This window comes from Oncorhynchus mykiss, chromosome 13 (genome assembly GCF_057628025.1).
Source record: "Oncorhynchus mykiss isolate SJ-2025 chromosome 13, ASM5762802v1, whole genome shotgun sequence".
Lineage (NCBI taxonomy): Eukaryota > Metazoa > Chordata > Actinopteri > Salmoniformes > Salmonidae > Oncorhynchus > Oncorhynchus mykiss.
The window spans coordinates 35,965,640-35,991,287 of NC_143034.1; the positions used below are offsets into that span (position 1 = coordinate 35,965,640).

The window sequence follows — 25,648 nt, forward strand, 5'->3', positions numbered from 1 at the left end:
CGTCATTAACCTTGCGTAGGCTTAAACACTGGTATACACTGATTTTTAAGGCCATATTGGGTAAAATGCCATTTCATCTCTGTTCTTTTTTAGTCAGGTCGGTAAATAAATATAAATTACGGTCCCCTTCTCATTTGCTTCTAACAGTACCAAAAATTAGAACAGGTCATGGTAGAAATTGTTTTAGTTACTCAGCTCCGTGGTCCTGGAATCCTCTCCTGAACATTTAAAAATGTGATGATCTAGTTTCGTTGGTGGAGCATAAACACTTGATCGATGTATATATCATTGAAGAGTGTAATTGTTTTTAGGACAGCTGTTTTTAGTCAACACTTTTGTGTTTTTAAGGTAACATTTTTATAGCTTTGTTTAATGTTGTGTTAGTGTATGTAAGTTGTTTTGTCTGAAACGTTGTTTCCCCTGCTGCTATTGGACCAGGTCTCTCTTGGAAAAGAGATGTTATCTCAATGAGAAAAACCTGTATAAATAAAGGTAAAATAAAAATAATAATATTGTCTCATTGCTGCAACTCCCCAAAGGGCTCAGGATTCGAAGGTCGAGTCATGCGTCCTCTGAAACATGACCAGCCAAACCGCGCTTCTTAACAGCTGCTCGCTTAACCCGGAAGCCAGATGCACCAATATGTTGGAGGAAACACTGTTCACCTTTCGACCGAGGTCAGCCTGCAGGCGCCACAAGGAGTCGCTAGAGTAGTAAAAGCCCCCCTCCCGGCCAAACCCTCCCCTAACCTGGGCAACGCTTGGCCTATAGTGTGCTGTCCTATGGGACTCCCGATCTCAGCAGGTTGTGGTACAGCCCGGGATCAAACCCGGGTCTGTAGTGATTCCTCAAGCCCTTCGATGCAGTAGCTTCAACCGTAGCACTACTCGGGTATAACCTTTTTTTTTTTTTTACCAATTCTGATGTTTGTTAAAAGTGTGATTTTGACATTATTACCGTTATATCAACACACTTGACACTCCCAACTATCAATGTCTTTGGTATCGTAGACATCAAGTCACTTGACAATAATGTTTCATACAACGTTGCATTCCATGTTTGAAAGGTCTATCATTTTCATTGAAGACAATCAAAGTTAACATTCCATAAAATTTAAATTCAAGGCTGAGTCTCATAGTCGCCTGTCCATTTTAATAGCCGGGTAATGGCACACATTATAGCAAATACATTTTGGGTCTGAATTAAAGGAGCTACAATCATAATTGAATTACTTGTTTTAAATAAAATGTCCATAATATCTGCATTAATAGTGGAATGATCGTGTTTCACATATCTTCTATTGTGTTGTTGACTGAATGTTTGTTCATGTGTAACTCTGTGTTGTTGTTATTATCGAACTGCTTTGCTTTATCTTGGCCAGGTCACAGTTGTGAATGAGAACTTGTTCTAAACTGCCTACCTGGTTAAATAAAGGTGAAATAAATAACACATAATAATACATACAAATTTAGGAGCAGTAGAGACCTAGTCTGTTCATTATATACATCTACATGATGTATTGTTACACCATGTAGGAGCAGTATAGACCTAGTCTGTTCATTATGTACATCTACATGATGTATTGTTACACCAACAATAAAAGGGAAATTATATTATTTTATACTGATACAATTGAAAAAGATAATGACACTAAAATGTTTTATGAGATTAGAGAACACATTGGGTGGGATCTTAGACCATTCCTCCATACAGAATCTCTCCAGGTCTTTGATTTATTTAGTCTGCGCTTATGGACTGCCCTGTTCCATTCAAACCACAGGTTTTCATTGGAGTTCAAGTCCGAAGACTGAGATGGCCATTGAAAATGTTGATTTTGTGCCCAATTAACCATCTCTTTGTGGATGTGTCTTGCTGGAAGATCCACTTATGGCCAAGTTTCAGCCTCCTAGCACGCCTCCAACTCAATCATCAGGTTTGCGGACCTGACAGTGGTAGGCTTGATTACCAACAATGACGATACGGCCTACAGGGAGGTGGTGATGGCCCTCGGAGTGTGGTGTCAGGAAAATAACCTCACACTCAACGTCAACAAAACTAAGGAGATGATTGTGGACTTCAGGAAACAGCAGAGGGAACACCCCCCTATCCACATTGATGGAACAGTAATGGAGAGGGTAGTAAGTTTTAAGTTACTCGGCGTACACATCACAGAGAAACTGAATTGGTCCACCCACACAGACAGCATCGTGAAGAAGGCGCAGCAGCGCCTCTTCAACCTCAGGAGGCTGAAGAAATTTGGCATGTCACCAAAAGCACTCACAAACTTCTACAGATGCACAATCGAGAGCATTCTGTCGGGCTGTATCACCGCCTGGTACGGCAACTGCTCCGCCCACAACCGTAAGGCTCTCCAGAGGGTAGCGAGGTCTGCACAACGCATCACCGGGGGCAAATTACCTGCCCTCCAGGACACCTACACCACCCGATGTCACAGGAAGGCCATTTATAGACCTACATTTGCGCTCAGGCCAGGTAGACTAGTCCTACTTCTATATGTGTAATTGGGTGTGTGTCCTTACTCAACATTGACAGGAGTGTTTCAAACAAAACACAATAAATAAATTGACAAAACTGACGCATCTTGCTGGGTCAGGTCTGGGTGGTCTGCCAGGGGCCGTTTCGTTACATATTCGTCTCCAAACCCACTGGCTCCAGGTGATCTATAAGTCTTTGCTAGGCCGCCTTAACTCAGCTCACTGGTCACTATAGAAACACCCACCCATAATCAAGAGCATCCTGTTAGGCTATATCACCGCCTGGTGCGGCAACTGCTCCGCCCACAACTGTAAGGCTCTCCAGAGGGTAGTGAGGTCTGCACAACGCATCACCGGGGGCAAACTACCTGCCCTCCAGGACACCTACACCACCCGATGTCACAGGAAGGCCATAAAGATCATCAAGGACAATAACCACCCGAGCCACTGCCTGTTCACCCCGCTATCATCCAGAAGGCGAGGTCAGTACAGGTGCATCAAAGCTGGGACCGAGAGACTGAAAAACAGCTTCTATCTCAAGGCCATCAGACTGTTAAACAGCCACCACTAACATTGAGTGGCTGCTGCCAACACACTGACTCAACTCCAGCCACTTTAATAATGGGAATTGATGTAAAATATATCACTAGCCACTTTAAACAATGCTACTTAATATAATGTTTACATACCCTACATTATTCATCTCATATTTTTATATATATACTGTACTCTATATCATCTACTGCATCTTTATGTAATACATGTATCACTAGCCACTTTAAACTATGCCACTTTGTTTACATTCTCATCTCATATGTATATACTGTACTCGATACCATCTACTGCATCTTGCCTATGCTGTTCTGTACCATCACTCATTCATATATCTTTATGTACATATTCTTTATCACTTTACACTTGTGTGTATAAGGTAGTAGTTTTGGAATTGTTAGCTAGATTACTTGTTGGTTATTACTGCATTGTCGGAACTAGAAGCACAAGCATTTCGCTGCACTCGCATTAACATCTGCTAACCATGTGTATGTGACAAATAAAATTGGATTTGATTTGATTTAGGTAACCAGGTTTTGGGTTAACATATTCTGGTAGTGGGTAAAGTTGATTTATTTATTTCATACAGTAATTTTTGCTCATCTTTATCAAGGGTATCAATAACTAGGGGCTTATTTTGAAATCTAGTTATTTGACTGACTGAATCAGAAATATAGATGTGGAGTTGATGTAGAGTTTGTTTTAAAATCTCATAAAATATGGAACTAATGAAATAACACTTGTTGCTCTTTGTACGTGTTGATATAATATTCTTATTTAATGGAGAGGAAAAAAACGCTTATTTAACTGATTTATAATATAATTCAATGAAGAAGAAAAAAAGTTTTCCCTCCTCAACAGCGTTTCCTCCCTCCAGACAGCAGATGGCGAGATGTGTCTTTCAGGCGATGTTTCTACAGTGACGTATAATCTAGTGGACGGAACGCTTCTTCAACAAATGCAGCCACCTCGGTAGCTCGCTAGACAACAAAGTCGGAACATTCAAACAGCAATTTACTGGTTTATTTGCCACTATGATGTAAACTTACTTATGTGCAAACAACTAGCTACCTCATTTAATTTAATATTTACGTTGTAAGTCAATTAGCTGGCTGGTTAAGTTAGCACTAGTCTAGTCGCTAATGCTAACTAGCTTTTATCCCCGACCATGAGTTCACTAAGCTACTCTCCTCCTGATAAAGAAGAGGAGGTCTGCTGGACGGAGAAGGAAGCTCTCGTCAAAGAGGAGGCTGTTACAGTACAAGAACAAGTAGAGGGTGGGGCTGTTACCGTGAAAGAGGAGGAGGAGGAGGAGGAAGACGCGTTCAGAGTGAAAGAGGAGGAGGATGCAGGTTTTGGAGAGAAGGAGGTTACTGTGACAGTGAAAGAAGATGAAGACGTTTTTTTAATGAAGGATGAAGAGGGGGAGATTACTGTCACATTAGAGGAGGACGAAGAAGAGAAGACTGGAGATCTGATTAACACCAGTAAATATAGTGAGTACTATCTAATAAAACAGGGACATTGATCTGGTTAACGCCAGTAAATACAGTGAGTACTATCATAACAGGGCCATTGATATGATAAACACCAGTAAATACAGTGAGTACTATCTTATAAAACAGGGACATTGATTTGATTAACACCAGTAAATAGAGTAAGTACTATCATAACAGGGGCATTGATATGATTAACACCAGTAAATACAGTGAGTACTATCATAACAGGGGCATTGATATGATTAACACCAGTAAATACAGTGAGTACTATCTTATAAAACAGGGACAATGATCTGATTAACATCAGTAAATACAGTGAGTACTATCATAACAGGGGCATTGATATGATTAACACCAGTAAATACAGTGAGTACTATCATAACAGGGGCATTGATATGATTAACACCAGTAAATACAGTGAGTACTATCTTATAAAACAGGGACATTGATCTGATTAACACCAGTAAATACAGTGAGTACTATCTTATTAAACAGGGACACAAACTCTGCAGTTGTTGAACTAATGTGTGATTTTAAAAGGGCTTTCTACTCTTGAATATGTTTTTGTATTGTATGGATTGTTCATGACGTCCTCCAGTGATTTTTAACTTTTCCTGTTGAAAAGTGATATATAAATACAGTAAAGTATAAACACATTAAAGGGAAACAAATAATAACAAACAAACAAATAAATGTTTTGAGAAAAATAGTGTTTTTTTTAGACAACTGGAAACTAGAAGGAGTGAGTGATGTCATAGTAAGGTATTCAAGGAGTTGGCTTGATGGGAAGTCGTGATGTCATCCAATAGGCGACTGATCTTCATGTGTAATTCATTATTCTTTTTAAAATCCTTCCTGTTCTGTCAAGTCGGTTTTTGATCTAGAAAGCCATTTTCAAGTCTTACCAGAGACTTTCAATACGATTTAAGTCCAAACTGTAACTAGGCCACCCAGGAACATTCAATGTCATCTTGGTAAGCTCCTCCAGTGTAGATTTGGCCTTGTGGTTTAGGTGATTGTCCTGTTAGTACATTTTTTGGATTCAGATCTCTGAAATGCACTCTACCTACGTAACATTTAGTTTCCTTATATTACGCAGGGAAAACAGTATTCATGGGCACAGAAATTATAAATAATTTGAGTTTGCAAAATCCAGTGGTTCTAACCAAGAGTCACCTTAACTTTATTGACAACACCCAAATCAATACTGTCATTAACGCGGTTCTTCAATAATTACACATCATTCTTAATACTGTAGCTGTTTAGTTACAGTCACATGTTCAACTATCATCAGCTGATCCAGGAAATAATTTTCTGAATGACAGTCAAATGACAAACATCACAATATGCAACAACAACCAAAGTGCTTCTTCATTCATTACTCTGGTATAGACAGTTATGCCGTGCTCCACATTGGATCCAACATCTCTAACAAATTGGTGTTTATAATGTGTCTTCTTGATTTACAGTCGGGTCTCGTTAGTCTGTTTGGACACAGAGATACTTTAGCTCATAATCCTTGATGGATAGGCTATTGTACAACACACAGAGCTATTTTCCTTTATTGAGGACATTTAGAATGACAACACATTACAGAGTAGCCTAGTGGGATTATTCACAAAATTATCTGGTTATGAAATGTCATGACAAAGACATTTTAGTTTCCATCTATCACCTGAAATATGAAATTATGTATAGTCCTAGGTCTATGTTGTTGTTACGTGAAGTTATGGGTCCTACAGTAGGTCTATGTTATTGTTAGGTGAAGTTATGGGTCCTACAGTAGATCTTTGTTGTTTGGGGAAGTTATGGATCCTACAGTAGGGCTATGTTGTAGTTAGGTGAAGTTATGGGTCCTACAGTAGGTCTATGTCAGTCGGAATGGCCGATTAATTAGGGCCGATTTCAAGTTTTCATAACAATTGGAAATCTGTATTTTTGGACACCGATTAACCCACTGTTCCTAGGCCGTCATTGAAAATAAGAATTTGTTCTTAACTGACTTGCCTAGTTAAATAAAGGTTAAAATAAATGTTATAAAAACCAATCAATCAATCATAATCACTAGTTATAACTACACATGGTTAAAGATGTTACTAGTTTATCTAGCGTGTCCTGCGTTGCATATAATCTGACTGAGCGGTGGTAGGCAGAAGCAGGCGTGTAAACATTCATTCATACAGCAATTTTGGGCGTTTTGCCAGCAGTTCTTCATTGTGCATCAAGCATTGCGCTGTTTATGACTTCAAGCCTATCAACTCCTGAGATGAGGCTGGTGTAACCAATGTGAAATGGCTAGCTAGTTAGCGCGCGCTAATAGCGTTTCAAACGTCACTCGCTTTGAGCCTTGGAGTGGTTGTTCCCCTTGCGCTGCATGGGTAAAGCTGCTTCGAGGGTGGCTGTTGTTGTTGTGTTAATGAAATACAAATGGTATAGAGGGAAATAGTCCTATAATTCCTATAATAACTACAAACTAAAACTTCTTACCTGGGAATATTGAAGACTCATGTTAAAAGGAACCACCAGCTTTCATATGTTCTGAGCAAGGAACTTAAACGTTAGCTTTCTTACATAGCACATATTGCACTTTTACTTTCTTCTCCAACACTTTGTTTTTGCATTATTTAAACCAAATTGAACACGTTTCATTATTTATTTGAGGCTAAATTGATTTTATTGATGTATTATATTAAGTTAAAATAAGTGTTCATTCAGTATTGTTGTAATTGCCATTATTACAATTAAATAAAAATAAAAAATATCGTCCGATTAAACGTTATCGGATTTTTTGTCCCTCCAATAATCGGTATGGGTATGGGCGTTGAAAAATCATAATCGGTTGACCTCTAGTCTATGTTATTGCTAGGTAAAGTTATGGGCCAATTTCTTAAACACTTAGTGTACAAACCCGCATTGTCAGGCTGATGGCAAAGCTAGCCAAAGAACATTTTACTGGTTGAAGTATTTTTTAAAGTATAATTCAGTTGATTTGCAACAATAAAACACACATTTTATTAAGCAGGACATTCAATCGAGCCTTACAATTATAATCCAAAAATAGTGTGAAATGCACTCATTGGTGAATTAGTGAATAGACACAGAGCTTAATGTGAGTTTCCTTGAGTAGCACTCCTGATGGTGCTAATATTTAGAATACAAAGTGAAAATGAAAATCTTTACTCGCCATTTTTGCTCCAGGCAGATATACTACATCCATAACAATTGGTTTTCTCATTAGCAGGGAGGTGTTTCTGCAACCAAATTGAGTGTACATCGCCCTCGTGCCGCAATTTTAGCAAACACAGAAATGGGCCTATATTGAAGACCAAAAGTCGTCTGGCACACCCCTTAGGGTTTCAGAAACTTTAATAACTTTCTTCTAGCGCACATCACTAGAACACTCATCGATGTTACTACTAATGTGAAAACAAAATTATAGGACATAAACTCGGGAAAAAAAGAAACATCCTCTCACTGCATTTATTTACTAGTGTAAATATTTGTGTGAACATAAGATTCAACAACTGATACAAACTGAACAAGATCCTCAGACATGTGACAAACAGAAATGGAATAATATGTCCCTGAACAAAGAGGGGGTCAAAATCAAAAGTAACAGTCAGTAAGTATCTGGTGTGGCCACCAGCTGCATTAAGTACTGCAGTGCATTTCCTCCTCATGGATTGCACCAGATTTGCCAGTTCTTGCTGTGAGATGTTGCCCCACTCTTCCACCAAGGCACCTGCAAGTTCCCAGACATTTCTATGGGGAATGGCCCTAGTCCTCACCCTCAATCCAAAAGGTCCCAGATGTGCTCAATGGGATTGAGATCCGGGCCCTTCGCTGGCCATGGCAGAACACTGACATTCCTGTCTTGCAGGAAATCATGCACAGAACGAGCAGTATGGCTAGTGGCATTGTCATGTCAGGGTGACTGACAGAGATGCAAGGAAAAAGCCATATCTCAGACTGGCCAGTAAAGAGAAAAGTTTAAGATGGGCAAAATAACAGACACCGGGCAGAGGAACTCTGCCTAGAAGGCCAGCATCTCGGAGTCACCTCTTCACTGTTGACGTTGAGACTGGTGTTTTGCGGGTACTATTTCATGAAGCTGCCAGTTGAAGACTTGTCTGTTTCTCAAAAAAAGTGAACGGGTCTGAATACTTTCCAAAATATAAGACCAAGCTGGAAGTGGAAACGCCAGCCCAGCCACAATCCTAGAGGTTCACTGATGATCAACCTCCTCCTTCACATCTGACTCCTGATGATCAACCTCCTCCTTCACATTTGACTCCTGATGATCAACCTCCTCCTTCACATCTGACTCCAGTGATCAATCCAGAGCGTCTTCTTTTTTGGGCTGAATCCCGATGGACGACGTCATCCAATAGGCCGTCATCACCACCACAAGTTATTTGTCATTCAGGTTATCAATAGGAAGAGCATCAGCAATATGTCCTGTCTGGTAACTTGTCTCGTTTAATGGATTTAAATTGGAAGGTGCACAGGGAGAAACCCCATTAAAATACTTTTGGAAGTCTTTAACTGTATCAAAGTCTGTGACCTGTGATGTTGGGACAAATGATAGTCCCTTATTATACAAGAGGCCAAATTCACAAATTCTACAGCACTACGGCAGAGTCATGTCTTAAGTGTAAAACTAACAATGACTCAATAATCCTTCTGGGAATGTTATGATGTCATAAAGTTATGGACGGAGTTAGAAAGTTGGCTGTCAGAAGGAGTACAATGTAAATTCTGTCTGCATATTTCAAGACATGGCATATGGGGGTGCAGTGAGTTCCCCGATGGTTTTCTCTTCAATCATCTTAAATACTGTACTTAAAAACTGGGAGTCAACCTATCCTCCTTGAGCTAGCTACCGAGCTAGCATACAAACTCTGTAAGTTGATCATCGATATGACGTTGATAAATAGTGCATTGTGGGTAGCTTAGAAGAAACAAGTTAATAAATATGTAACAACGCAAAAACATAACTGTTTGTACTCATAGGTAACCAGATTGTGACTACAAGTTACAAAGTCTAACCACACTGTGTTGTTACACTGGTGAGTAAAAACTCATGCTTCCTGCACTTTAACTTGTCTGAAAACAAAATAAACATTTTACTCAACTGCGTTACCCACTCTAGTCAGCAGAGGGCGGTCTGGGAATTTAAGGTTATGCTGCTGGTGTGACGTATAATGTAGTGGACGGCAACAGTAAGTCAGCAACCTCGGTAGCTTGCTAGACAAAATAGCCGAACCAATAAAGCTCTTTAGACGCTTTAGTGATTATTAGCCACTGTTTTAAACCCACTTATGTCGTCTAGTTAGTTATCCGATTTAATTTCATATCTACGGTGTTGTTATTAGTCAGCTAGCGGGCTGGTTAAGCTAGCATTAGCCTAGCTAACATCCACGACCATGAGGTCACGAAGCTACTCTCCTGCTGAAGAAGAGGTCTTCTGGACGGAGAAAGAAGCTCTGGGGCTGAACATTGTCGTGAAAGAGGAGAAGGAAGAGGAGGATGTCACAGTAAAACAAGAAGTAGAGGGTGAGGACGTTACAGTGAAAGAAGAGCAAGACGTTTCAGTGAAAGAAGAAAAAGACGCGTACAGAGTGAAAGAGGAGGATTCCGTTTTTGGAGTGAAAGAGGAAGATGGGGAGTTGACTGTTACATCGAAAAAGGAAGAGGAGGAAACTGGATATCTGGGCCCGGTTTCCCAAACGCATCTTAAGACATCCAATGGTTCTAACGATGAACTTAGCCATAAGGTGGTTTTGAGAAAACAGGCCCTGATTAACACTAGTAAGTACTGTCTTAAAAACAGAGGCACAAAATCTGCAGTTGTTGAACTGATGTGTGATGTTAAAGGGAAAATATGCAATAGCTTCATCCAATTTTTGACTTTTAAATGATTTATTTATAGCCATTGATTATTGAAGAATATAACACATGCTTCATGAGCTTAGTTCAACTGTTTTTTTTTTTTTTACTCCAATGTCTAGGAACAATGTATATCAACACTGTATAGCCTCAACATGGTTAGAACTATAATGTTGATATCATGGATGGTCAGTCCTTGCATCCATAGGTCTGTCTATGAATTTGAGATTAGTTACATTTCTCCAGCCCCATCCTCATCGTATTACCAAAACAGTGGTGGAATTGCAGCTTTGTTATTGTTTCAACTATAGATTGGTTGTGTGGGTTTTTTAAACAGCAACAAAATGGCTGCCCAGAGACTTGGTTGGGTTAACAGCTGAGGGATGGGGGAAGGAGAAATGTAACCACTCAAATTAATATTGAACGCTATTGTAGCAACCGTAACCCAAACCTAGCGATATATAGTATATTCTAGAATTCATCCATGATGTCATAATGTTAGTTTATCCAGGTTTCCAGGCTATATAGTATATTCTAGAATTCATCCCCAATGTCATAATGATAGTTTAACCAGGTTTCTAGGATATATAGTATATTCTAGAATTCATCCATGATGTCATAATGATAGTTTAACCAGGTTTCCAGGCTATATCGTATATTCTACAATTCATCCATGATGTCATAATGATAGTTTAACCAGGTTTCCAGGCTATATAGTATATTCTACAATTCATCCATGATGTCATAATGATAGTTTAACCAGGTTTCTAGGATATATAGTATATTCTAGAATTCATCCATGATGTCATAGTGATAGTTTAACCAGGTTTCTAGGCTATATAGTATATTCTAGAATTGCCAGTGAATATTTCATTTGGGGGGAAATTATTAGAGCTGTTGATAAGTCATTGTATAATATTCAGCCATTTTTTTCATGCTATTACATTAAAGGCAAGACATACCTAGATTTAATTACATTCATGAATTGGTTTGAAACCTTTGTTTTAAAACCTACTCACAGTTGGTGTCTTGGCGGATTTGTATAAAATTGTTTGTCATGAAACACTTTGTATTTATTTAAATGTAACCTTTATTTAACTTGGTAAGTCAGTTAAGAACAAATTCTTATTTACAATTACTGACGACGCTGGGCCAATTGTGTGCCGCCCTATGTGGGAATCCCAATCACGACCGGTTGTAATACAGCCTGGATTTGATCCAGGGTGTCTGTAGTGGGACCTCAAGCACTGAGATGCAGTGTCCACTGCGCCACTTGGGAACCCCAAAATCATGTTCTAGTGCTGTCCCCAACTAAAATACATCTTGGTCAACCAAGAGTCATCTGTTCTTTCTACCAATCGCCCCATGTGTTTTTATAAAATCAACTGTATGTACTGAACTGGAATGATGCTTTAAGCTATTTGATTAAATAAGACACACAATGACTGGAGGGAGCCAGAGATCAAGATAACCTAACCAGAAGAAAGAAATTCTGCCGTTATGCTCCTGAAGTTTCCGGTAATGGGCTTCACCAGCGGTCGGCACACTTTTCCATTTGGAGTGCAAATGTATCTTACCCATTTCTACCGATCTGTGTGCCAGTTATGCTTTTCATATGCACATTTTCGTGGAACAGTTTCATTTCATTTATGATAGTATCTCAAAAATATTAATCTACATTCTATTAAAATTATATAACTCTAAAAGTAACTTTTATTGCCAACTATATCATTTTTTTTTGCCAACATATAAAAACTGCAGGTAGAAAATATCCTGATAAAAATAAATATCCCATCAATCACATTGGCTGCACATGGCCTGTCAGAGTTTCCCCGCTAGTGAGTTCGGGACAGACACAGCTGTTGGCTATTAGTGCAAAGGATAAGAAGTAATCAGGTATTTTAATCAGACATTTTCACTGGATCAGAGCATTACATTTTTCCCTTTCCACCGAGTGGTTATCAAAAGGGTGAGAGCTGGAAATCTTTTACAAAAATACTTTGAGGAACTATTGTCATTCGCAATTTATTTTGATTAGACTTTTTTTGAGGTGAAGAAAAAATGTATTTTAAACTCATTAGTGGTGGTGCGTTAAGACAATCAGAAATACTATCAGACATCCCCAAATGGGCACATTTATAGGCCTACATTTGCGCTCAGGCCAGGTAGACTAGTCCTACTTCTATATGCGTAATCAGGTGTGCATCCTTACTCAACATTGACAGGTGTGTTTTCAAACAAAAGACAATGAATAAATTGACAAAACTGCCGCATCTTGCTGGGTCAAATCAAATGTAATTGGTCGTGTCTTTGGCAGCATTAAAGTGAAGACTTGTTTTATCAAATAAATTCTCTGTAATAATTATTAGGTAATTAACTAAGTTTTGTGCCAATTTGGCGAACACAGTGTACAAACCCTCATTGTCAGGCTGATGTTAAAGCTAGCCAAAGAGCATTTTACTGGTTGAAGTGTTTTTTTTAAGTATAAAGTGATATTTGCGATGATAACACAAACATTATATTAAGCAGGACATTCAAACGAGCCTTACAATTATAATACAAAGTAGTGTGAAATTCACTAATAAGCAATCTGGAAATGGAGGTTACTCCCCTGAGTTTTCCCCCATTCACATTCAGAATACATTGTGAGAAACTAAAATCTTTGCTCACCATTTTTGCTACAGGCAGATATGGTACATCCATAACAAGTGGTTTCCTCATTACCAGATATACTACATCCATAACTAGTGGTTTCCTCATTAGCAGATATGGTACATCCATAACTAGTGGTTTCCTCATTACCAGATATACTACATCCATAACTAGCGGTTTCCTCATTAGCATGGAGGAGTTTCTGCAACTAAATTGTATGTGCAACGCCCTTGTGCGGCAATTTTAGCATACACAGAAATTGTCCTATATTGGAGACCAAATGTTGTCTGGCACATTGCTTAGGGTTTGAACAACTTGAATAACTCAATCATCGATGTTACTACTAATGTGGAAACAAGACAAAATATGACTATGCTTGCTCATTTTGTGGGCCTTTAACCATCTGTCTGACTTTGTTGTTCATGCAGGAGAGAGACGTGGATCCTCTGGGGAGCCTCAACAATCTCATGATGCTGACAAGGCAGAGAAGAGTCTCTCCACATTTGAACACAAGAAACACCAGCAGAAACCCACAGGGAAGAGAACTTACCGCTGCTCTGACTGTGGGAAGAGATTCACCTCATCAGCGGGCATTAAAATTCATCAGAGAATCCACACAGGAGAGAAACCTTTTAGCTGTACTCAATGTGGGAAGAGTTTTACTCAATCATCCAGCCTAATATCACACCGTAGAACACACACAGGAGAGAAACCTTATAACTGTGCTCAATGTGGGAAGAGTTTTACTAGGTCAACCGGCCTGAAATCACACAAGAGAACACACACAGGAGAGAAACCTTATAGCTGTGTTGAATGTGGCAAGAGTTATGTTACATCTAGCAGTCTGACTAAACACCTGAGAACACACACAGGAGAGAAACCTTATAGCTGTGATGAATGTGGGAAGAGATTTGTTACATCTAACAGTCTGACAAAACACCGGAGAACGCACACAGGAGAGAAACCGTATAGCTGTGCTCAATGTGGGAAGAGCTTTATTGAGTCTAGCTGTCTGACTAAACACCAGAGAACACACACAGGAGAGAAACCTTTTAGCTGTACTCAATGTGGGAAGAGTTTTACTCAATCAGCCAGCCTGAAATCACACCGTAGAACACACACAGGAGAGAAACCTTGTAGCTGTGCTCAATGTGGGAAGAGTTTTACTCAATCAGCCGGCCTGATATCACACCAGAGAAAACACACACAGGAGAGAAATCTTATAGCTGTGCTCAATGTGGGAAGAGTTTTACTACGTCTAGCAAGCGGACTACAAACCATATAACACATACAGGAGAGAAATCTCAGTTGTGATCAGTGTGACCAGAGATAATCTGATAAAATACCTCTGATCAAACATCAGAAAATGCATTCATGAAGGAGTTGTTTCATGATATCAATGAATTAATGTCACAATGTAGAATGTTTTAACAATGTAGGAAGAGTATTTTAACTATGTCACAATGTAGAATGTTTAAACATTGTAGTAGGACTATTTGAATAATGTCACAATGTAGAACTCTAAACGTTTGCCCCCTGTTCTATTGATTTCAATTTGATAGGGATATTAGCCTCACGGAGAAATACAGGCCTTGAATTGAAAGAGTTACTATTTATGTGATTTAACAAAAATTGACTAACAAAAAAAAGAGTTGTGTTACACTTACCAAGTTGGTGACCCACTTGAATCAATATGCAACACTTCAAAATGTAGCAAGCTTTTTTCTACAAATTGTCCTCTAACCAGGGATGTACACATTCCCAGATTCCGTGTGGTTTTTGAGCTTTTAGTTTTAACAGGACGTGCAACCTCATCTCCATCCTCTCGCACTTATTATTTTAACGATGAGTTATGACAAATAAGTGTTGTGTTCTTTGTTTAGCGAACCCTACATTTAAATGCATCACTCCAAAATGTAGCTGACTGTCTTCTGCAGGTTGTCCTTTAATCTCCCGTTTCCATGTTTTTTTTAGTTGTGTTAGTTGTACAACCTAATTTCCCCCCTAATCGATATCAGTGATTTCTTGCTACTTGTCAAAACAACAGTGTTTCTGGTGCTTGTACAGTTTATAAGGAGCTTGTTTAAACAATACAAGTAATATGATTATTGTGGCAGATGTTTGTGTATATAGCCCATTTTATGGTTAGGTTTTCAGTTTATCCCAAACTGTTTCTGCATATTGGTTATTGATTCGTAAACGTTAAAACTGTGTTTTGACATTGGGGATATCTCACCTAGCAAAATGTAATTGAAAATAAGACTATGCAACCAAATATTTAATATTTACATTTCATGTAACATTTAGTAATCATAATTATTTATGTAACCAACTGACAATTTTTGGGTACAATTATATTGACATTGTTGCCCTGCTTTTAGAATATCAGGATTAATTCTCAGATGTGCCAGCCCAAATGTACTAGAGCATGTGGTAAGGACAACTTGGTTGCTGATTGTCTCAAGGGTGGGCAGTCAAAATATTTGTGTTGTGCATTTAATAACCAGTGTGTTACCATGGATCATGGATCACAATTTTTTTTTTTTTCCATGTTGGAGATTAGTTTTATCTCTTCTTATCTGTATTTTTTTTTAAACTGCACTGTTGGTTAGGGGCTCATAAGTAAACATTTCACTGTTAGGTCTACACATGTATTCAGCGCATGTGACTAATACAATTTGATTTGAGTTTTGTTTGGGCTCGTTCCAAGGGGACGAGAGTTCTAGAAGCTAGTGAGTTTTAGGAAGACGAGAGCAATGTAAAGAGATGGGGTGAATGAGTGGGGAAAAGTATATTTGACACAAATTACCTTCATAATATCAAAGAACAAATGTGTGCCTGAGGAGAAATGAACTTTCATACAGCCAAAAGGGTGAGAAATTACACCAATATCAGTGGTCAATTTGCACTAATGTAAATAAACATAGATGATGGAACATATTACCTTTTGCTGATGTGATGAACCACTAAGGGGACACAAATATTTACCATCTAAACCACGTGTGACCTCTCACCTCTCTGGCTGTAGAAGTGTTTTTCCTAACTAGTCCCTCAACAGCTCTCTGACTGAGCTCCACCCTCACTGGGTCCTCAGAGGAGAGGAAGGCTGAGGAGGGATGGAAGGATTAATGGATCAAGTCAGTCAAAGTGTAGAGATGCTGTCTGACAAAATCACTATTTTAGTACTTCGTTAAAGTAAGTTAGGCTTTATGACTGCTGAATACCAACTATCAATCACTTAGATCATGTATTTTCAGGTAGAGATACATCCTTGGGATGTCCCTAGCCCATTGAAGTTGACATTTAAAATTGTTAAGGTTTTAGGGTAGGGATGTCCCAAGGATCCCGGGTAGAATTTACCTTTACATAGCAGGTGATGAGTTCTGAACTAGAAAATATGAAATATCCTTATGTAAAATTGAATGAAACAATTATGTATGTTGATGCTAATATAATGTACAATATTCCATGATGTTTCTATATGATAACAAGAGTAATATATTTAATATGCCATATACTATTTTTTAACAGTTTCACTAATTAACTTAATCTTTATGATTCAAGGTCAGTTCACCGTCTCACCTCATACTGTATTGGAGCAGCAGCAGCTGACTGCCCAGTTCACCGTCTCACCTCATACTGTATTGGAGCAGCAGCAGCTGACTTGTTCGTTGATGCTAATCATCATGTTGCGAATTTGAGAGTAAATAGAGCCGACTACAACTCTAAAAATGAAGGGTTCAACTGGAATTGTTCTCAGATCCCCTAAGAACCTTAGGGTTCTTGGTCAATGAAAAACAGCCCCAAAAAGGTTCTTCAAAGAACTTGTTAGAAGGTGGGTTCATCGAGGAACCTCCGTTGTTGCTGGACTTCTTCCGGGAACTTCACAATTACAACTGAAAACGATGGTGACAAGTTTGGATGCGACAACAAGTTAAAGAGGTTAAGTTGGGTTGATGTTTGGCTCTGAATATGTCTCGAAATAATTAATATAATAATATAACATACTAATAATGAATAACGAAGACAATGATGGTTTTCAGTGAATATCTTCCGTAACGTTACTATAGTTAATTACCGTAAATATTAGAAAGCCGGGTTTGACCGTTGGCGTTGTATGAGCTACAGTACAGTACCGTTATCTAGCTAGATAACGTTATGTCCTAACTAGGCACAACTAGGTTTGGATTATTTCCCTCAACTATATTCGTTCCCATATATTGCATATCGTTTCCATAAAGCCAACATGGCTTTACACTCATTAACGTAAGTTTCCAATCTAGAGCAGTTCTCAGTTTTGTGATAATGAACTAGCAAACGTTAACTAACTAAGGACGGTGACCTGTCCTTACGAGATGTTACAACAAACTGAATCGTCAATGGAGGTCTTCCTCTTTATATAGCCCGCTACAGCATGCAATACTATTAACTCACAAGGGGGCATAACGTTACATGTACAATACTATCCCATTTTGGAAACGTTACATGGACAATACTATCCCATTTTGGAAACGTTGCATGTCCGCGTTAATTATCTTAATTATCTTTTCTGATCTTCTCCAAAATGAATCAAGTCCATGGAATGTGTAGCGTCTTAACACTTAGTACTTATTTATGTAATAAGAAAGACTGAATACAAGCAATTGAACTGGAGCTTCACATTTACTCAAACGAGTTAGTACCAGAATAACATAGAACAACACTGCGCATGACCAAGGGTGCTCCATCCTTAAAGGGGACATCAGTAATTAACAGAACATAACATTCCTTCTCTTATACAATCAGAGTTACTTTTACCAAACCACAACTGAAACATTTCCCAGAACTTGTTGTAGTTATTTTGCATCTTTTAATTTGAACTTGAACAGTTCGTTTGTTTATAAGTCTAGTCTGTCTGGTGGACGGTGCCTTCGTTCTGGGTAGCGCCTCGGATTGTCTGGAGACTCCTGAACATCCTCAGTGTGTGCTTGTTCCATTATAGCTTCTGCTATAGCAGCACCTTCATCAACATGTTCCCTTCTTTCAGCCTGGGGTTTCTTTACTGCCCCACCGTCCTCTACAGTTCCCTGTGTGTCCCTCTCAGGATCTCTCTGTGCCTGTTCTCTCTCGATTGTTGTGCTGTTTTCCGTGGAATGCATTTGGTTAATGTGACGCCGCCACATTATGTCTGGGCTCACTTGAACCTGGTAAGTTCTGGGTCCCGTTTGTGTGTGTACAGTCCCTCTTGTCCATTTCCCTCCTCTTCTGTAGTCTCGCACCATCACTTCCTGTCCTGTTTGGAGATGGCGCTCCCGGCCACCGGAGAGCATCTTGGCTTGTTTGTTCAGCACTTCATTACGCCTGTTTGGCTTCATGATGTCCAGCTGTGTGCGGAGAGGCCTCCCGAACATCAGTGCGGCTGGGCTTTCATTTGTCGTGGCATGTGGGGTGTTTCGGTAGGAGGCCAGGAACTTGGCCAGTCTTGTTTGCAAAGTCCCTTCGTCTCGTTTTGCTGCACGGAGTCCTTGCTTTAGGGTTTGCACAAAGCGTTCTGCCAGACCATTGGTGGCAGGGTGGTACGGAGCTGAGGTTGAGTGTTTGATTCCATTTACTGACATGAATCTTGTAAACTCGTCACTTACAAAAGCTTGCACGTTGTCACTTACCAGCTGCAGTGGCAAACCGAAGCGTGCAAACGTTGTTCTGAGACACTCTATCGTCTGAGCTGAGGTGGAGGAGTCAGTGCAAAACACTTCTGGCCATTTGGAATGGGCATCAACTATAACCAGAAACATGTGCTTTTCAAAGGGACCAGCTTAGTCCACATGAATTCTCTGCCATGGCTCTGCGGGCCATTCCCATGGGTGGACTGGGACAGGAGCAGGCATGTGAAGGGTTTCCAAACATCCGCTACAGTTCTTTGTCATATTTTCCAGACCTGGCCACCAGAAGTGGCTCCTTGCGAGCAGCTTCATTTTGACAATTCCAACATGACCTTCATGTAGTTGCTGCAAGACTAGATGTTGGCATTTCTGGGGTCTCATGACTCTCATTCCCCACATCAAATATCCTTGGTACGTTGTAATTTCGTTTCTCCGCTGGAAATACGGAGTCAGCTCCTTTCTGCCAGTAGCTGGCCATCCTGACATGGTGTAGGTGTACACTTTTGACAAGGTCACATCTTTCCTTGTCTCCTGTTTGATAACTGTGCTTGTGACTGGTAGTGCCTCGAGCTGAGCGGTATGGAACATGTCCACTGCATCCACCCTCCTTTGTCTTTCTCTTGTGCACGGCAGTCTGGATAATCCATCTGCATTTGTGTGGAGGGATGACGGCTTAAACTCAATGTCATACATATGACTGGCAAGGAACAGGGCATATCACTGTAACCTGGCTGCTGTCATTGCCGGAATGCCTTTCTTTGGACTGAAAATGGAACGCAACGGCTGGTGATCTGTAACCAGTGTGAAACGCTTGCCATATAGGTATGCGTGGAATTTATTGACGCCCCACACTAGTGCCAGTGCTTCTTTGTCGATTTGTGAGTAGTTTTTCTCTGCATCATTCAATGTTCGTGACGCAAATGCAACTGGCCTCTCTGACCCATCTTTCAGTGTGTGTGAAAGGATTGCTCCTAATCCATAAGGGGACGGATCACAAGCCAACTTCACTGGCATTTCAGGGTCGTAATGCATCAGGACCTGTTCTGATGTTATGAGCCGTTTTGCCTCCAGAAATGCATTTTCACACTGCTCTGTCCACCGCCATGTCCTATTCTTTTCCAGGAGCTGATTTAGAGGCTGGAGTACTGCTGAAAGGTTTGGGAGGAATCTTCTGTAGTAATTGATCAGTCCCGTGAAAGATCTCACTTCTGTGATATTTTGTGGTCGTGGTGCCTGTACCACTGCCTCAATTTTGTCCTGTGTTTTGTGCAATCCATTGCAGTCAGTATCATGTCCACAGAAGACAATCTTGTCTTTGAAGAACTCACACTTCTGTAAGTTTGCATGTAGACCATACTCTTTCAGTCTTTTCAGGACCTCTTCCAGGTTAGCCAGGTGCTCTTTGTCGGTGCGTCCTGTTATGATCATGTCATCCAGGATACACTGGGTTCCTGGGATTCCTTGCAAAATCTGGTCAATAGTTCATTGCCAAATGGCTGGGGCTGATGCAATGCCAAAAACCAGGCGGTTATACCTGTATAGACCTTTGTGTGTGTTTATTGTCAGGTACTGTTTGGAACTCTCTTCAACCGGTAGCTGCAGGTAAGCCTGTTTCAGATCGATTTTACTGAAGTGTTTCCCACCAGCTAGTGCAGCAAAGATGTCATCCAGACGTGGTAGGGGGTATTGGTCCACATGCAACATTGAATTCACAGTTACCTTGAAGTCCCCACACATTCTAACAGACCCGTCTTTCTTCACAATAGGAACTATGGGTGTGGCCCATTCGCTTCTGTCCACTTTCGTCAGGATCCCTGTATCCTGCAAGCGATCGATTTCTGCTTCCACCTTTGGTCTCAAGGAGTATGGAACAGATCTGGCTTTTCAGAATTTTGGGGTTGCGTCATCTCTTAGTACAAGTTTTGCTGTGAAGCCTTTTACTGTTCCCATCTGATCACTGAAAACTGTGTTGTATTTCTTCCGCAAGTGTTCCAGTGTTTGGTCTGTGCCTTTCTCTTTGGACTGGAACGTGTGGAGCATTTTCAAGTCACACCAATTCAGCTTTATTTTTGAAAGCCATTCCCTGCCAAATAATGGGGGGCCAGTTCCAGGCACCACATACAGCTGTAACTGCTGTGTTTGCCCCCCATAATGCACTCTGACCTGCAACGCCCCCATTGGGCTCAATCTCTCTCCTGAGTATGTCTTCAGCAACACATTTGTGTTCTTCAGCTTGATAGCCTTAAAGTGCTCATTGTAGACGGTAGTGGAAATGATAGACACTGCAGATCCTGTGTCCAGCTCCGTTTTGAGGGGTTTGCCTTCGATATCTGGTGTCACCCATATTATGCTACTGCTGGGAGAAGTCACTGTGTTTAACTCCATTGTACCAATTAATCGTTCATCTGAATCACTGCCACTGTTCTCTGCTAGTGCATTCACAGACCCTTTCATTTTCTCAGTTTTCCTGTTGTGACTGAATTTTGCTTTGCATGCTCTTTGAATGTTCCCCCTTCTACTGCATTTGTGACAAATTTCGTCTTTGAAACGGCAGTCCTCTGGTCTGTGACCATCTCTGTCACACCTGTTGCATTTTTCGGCCACACGGGGCGCTGTCGACTGCGTGAAAACTTGTGCAGGGAAATTTGTGACAGGTCAGTACTTCTTTTACTTTGCAACTCAAATGCATCTTTAGTCGCGATTTCCATAGCCACAGCCATTTCAGCAGCCTTTGCAAACGTGAGCACTGATTCTGTGAGCAAACGTTTTTGAATGTGTTCATGTTTCAGTCCACAAACAAATCTATCCCTTTAATGTGTAATTTAGGTTCTCTCCAAACTGGCAATGTTCAGACAGTTTCTTCAACTCTGCTACATATGTACTAACACCCTCATTCTGATCTCTCTTGTGGAAACGAAAACGTTCAGCGATGAGGAGTGGTTTAGGTGATAGGTGATTTTGCAATATCTCCACAATCTCTGTGAATGTTTTATTTGAGGGCTTCAGAGGGGCAGTCAGATCTCTTAGCAAACTGTATGTTTTTGGGCCAATTAAACTCAACAACGCTGGTACTCTTTTGTTATCAGCAATGTCGTTTGCAATGAAGTACTGTTCCAGTCGTTCAATGTAAGTTGCCCAGTTTTCTTGCGTGTCATCAAACACATCTATTTTCCAGATGCTAGCCATTCTCTTTTACCTCCGGCTCCACGGGTCTTTGATCTGCCGCCTCGTTGTCGTCAGCTCTCCCCAAAACGAGATATCAAGGACTAGCAGAGGTAGAGAGGCAGGGGTGAGGACATCATCCTGGTATTTTGACAGTCCCCGAAGGACAATACAGAAGAGGGATTTGCTCTTGTTCCTTCCCTTTCTCTAATGTATTTTGTAATAAAATTTGCAAGTGTAGTAAGATCAATGCTTTACTAGGACTGGAGACCACAGCAGCGATTCTGCTCTTGCCCAACCTCTTCAATGAGGACCCGAGTGGCCTTTATGTCCGTGACAAGGTATGCCTATGCACCAATCATCTGTTTCTTCATAAACATAAGTGTGCATGGTTATATAAAACTACAGCTGAACATTTGTTATGTTCTTTGTTAATTGTATGTGTATTAATCTTTTCTTACTTTTGTTGACACAGATTTCACCGCTCTTCACTCCTTTACTGCACATCAGCGGAAATCCATTTCACCATGAGAGTGAAATCCCACTGGCCTTTGATGGGGAGAACATCCACAACATCGAGGACGTCTCCATGGGACTTGGGGCTCTGCTATGGCTGTATTTTTTATTTTCCCTTAAATTTCCCAAAAATGTCAGAAAAACACATGTTGTTAAGTTACTGTGTTCTGGGGAAAAGAGAAGTTGGGTGACGTTACCAGGGCCGGTCATAAAGATGGCAAACTTCCTAACATAACTAAGTGGATATGATACACACTAAAGCTGAAAAATCTGTATTTAGCATCAAGTCTACAATATTGTTAGTTTACCTATGATTCATTTTTAATGCATGTTGTTTTTATTGTACATCATTATTATTATTTTAAATGTCATGAAAAGCATTTTACAAAGTAATGTTATTATTTAATATGGTCTGACATGTCTGCAGAAATGTTGCAATTTGTAATGTGTTTTGTTTGGTAAATTGTAGTGTAAATATTAATTCACATTTGTGGTGCCACTAAATAAACAATTCATTATTTAAGTAAATATTGTCAATATTATTATATGTTTTTATAATGGAGGGAGGGTGGACAAGGAGTTAAAAAATGAACCCCAAAAGGTTCTTTGAGGAACCATGATAAGGGGTTTTTCAAATAACTTATAGGGGTTCCCACAAAAGGTTCTTCAAATAACTTTTTGTCTGAAAGTATTTTCTCAACTGCGATACCAACTCCAGTCAGCAGATGGCGATGTGCGTCTTTCAGGTGATTCTGCCACTGTGAGGTGTATTCTAGTGGACGGGACGCTCCTTCAACATCAACAGTTTGTCAGACACTTCGGTTCACTCGAACTTGATGGAAAAAAAGGTTTATTCAATAAATCTAGCAGTTCCTCTCATACTGGGAAGACCCCCACAGGCATTAAAGGTAGTTTTATTTCAAATGTAGTACCCGGATGGAGAAAATCCAATAAGCGTTTTATAGTTTCATCTTTAGGGTAATTTACCCTAAAGTGGACACACTCCCATCAGTTTCTGAGACAACTGCCCAGACTTTGTAGACTGTTTAATAACGCTTAAACCTCATCTTTATCAAATTATCCATTAAAGATACCAACTTAAAACCTACGTTTGTTTACATATGGGTTGTTTAAATTGTATTTCATTATATTCGCAGTTTTACTTTATCAAATCTATAGTAATCATTATACACAATAACAATTCATCATATTTTCATATATTCACAGAATCCATATAAAACGTAAGAAATTATTTGGTACTCACGAAAACCATTCAATTAGCTTTTTCAAGGACTCTCCATAGCTAAGAAGCAGCTCTCCAAACGTACTCCCAGCAGAATTTTAAAAATAACTTTTGTTTCCCAGACAATGACCATGGGATCGTCAACGGTTTTCTATCCTCTCAGAGACCACTGGAAAAATCAAGGCTCCCAGGAACTATAGACCTTCCGCTGCTTTCTAAAATATCATCCTGTTTATTATCCAAACTTCAATAATCTGAGTTAGCATATTTCTATATGTTACTATCCAAACGTCAGATTAAGACTCATTTCCACATTCACACAACTCTCATATCAGTCACACAATGTTATTCCCAAACATACCTAATCAATTAGTTGTTTTTCAACAATATTTTAACCTGTAGGAATATTTTCACATTTCTATCTCATGGTTAGCTCCGGGGATAATGTAACTCATACATGTACATCTTTCAATACTTCTAAAATGGGGTCCAGGTTTTAAAAAATTACAGGTGCACCTTACTATCTTCTACTATATCATAAATGGTCTTAACTAGTAAACACAGATTCTAGTTTTCATCCAGTTCACACAGATAGCTGCCTCGGCCCTGTTTACACCTCCAAGGTGCCCCCCTCACACAGAAATACACACTCAGAGCCTACGAGGATTTTCTAAAAACTCCTCTTTACGTGTTTCGCTCGTCTTTCTTTTTTTAAACTACGTTTGAGATGTGGTATCCACTCGGCTCGCTGCCTCTCAGATCAAAGGTTGGACCATCTGCTCCGTTCCCAAAGTGTGGTCTCCCTGAGATCCCATGTTTGAGGGATCCCTCGTGCACGATTTACCCAGGTCGTCAGGAGCGGTCACCAAGTGAAGATTAACATCCCCATCGCCAAATGTGGTTAATTTCTTTAATATCAAATGAGACAAATTTAGGAGAGTAGTTTAGGGAGCTCATGGTCGGGGATGTTAGCTAGCAATCATTAGCGACTAGACTAGTGCTAATTTAACCAGCCAGCTACTATAGCTGACTAATACAAAATAACGTAACATTAAATAGGTTAACAAGTAGATACGACCTAAGTGTGTCGAAAACACAGTAGCTAATATTCACCGAAAGCGTATAAATAGCTTGAATCTTTCGGCTATGTTGGCTAGCAAGCTGAGGTGGTTGACGAGCTGTTTATGAAGAACCGTCCACTAGATTATACATAACGCTGGCAGCGTCGCCTGAAAGACCCACATCGCCGTCTGCTGACTGGAGGGGAAACGCAGGTGGATCATATTTTATTTTCAGACAAAGATTATTTTAAATGGATTTAATTAAATAATACTATTATATTGAGACATACAAAGACAGGAAAGTGTTGATTGATTAGTGAGAATAAAAAATGTTTACTACAGCACATTTAAGGCAGTTTCATTAAGTCAAACTAAATCTAAATAAGTAGCTAGCTACTGTAGGTCTATACTGCTTCTACATGGTGTAACAATACATCATGTAGATGTATATAATGAACAGACTAGATCTATACTGCTCCTACATGGTGTAACAATACATCATGTAGATGTATATAATGAACAGACTAGGTCTATACTGCTCCTACACGGTGTAACAATACATCATGTAGATGTATATAATGAACAGACTAGGTCTATACTGCTTCTACATGGTGTAACAATACATCATGTAGATGTATATAATGAACAGACTAGATCTATACTGCTCCTACATGGTGTAACAATACATCATGTAGATGTATATAATGAACAGACTAGGTCTATACTGCTCCTACGTGGTGTAACAATACATCATGTAGATGTATATAATGAACAGACTAGGTCTATACTGCTCCTACGTGGTGTAACAATACATCATGTAGATGTATATAATGAACAGACTAGGTCTATACTGCTCCTACGTGGTGTAACAATACATCATGTAGATGTACACTACCATTCAAAAGTTTGGAATCAATTAGAAATGTCCTTGTTTTTG

At 39.7% G+C, this 25,648-nt stretch overlaps 1 protein-coding gene across 3 annotated transcripts in view; it reads left to right on the forward strand.

The window, feature by feature from the left end:
• The first annotated feature begins 3,937 nt into the window (after positions 1-3,937).
• LOC118938438 (uncharacterized) overlaps positions 3,938-25,648 on the forward strand; it is a 35,977-nt gene continuing 14,266 nt past the window's right edge. Inside the window, exons 1-2 of one of the 3 annotated variants that reach the window (XM_090196088.1) lie at positions 3,938-4,543; positions 13,516-13,895. In XM_090196088.1, the coding sequence (XP_090052214.1) occupies positions 4,216-4,543; positions 13,516-13,895 (708 nt within the window). In that variant the 5' untranslated portion in view covers positions 3,938-4,215. Of the gene's footprint in view, positions 4,544-9,765; positions 10,358-13,515; positions 16,553-25,648 lie in introns of those variants that run through there. The other 2 variants (XM_090196087.1, XM_090196086.1) reach the window with 2 other exon arrangements.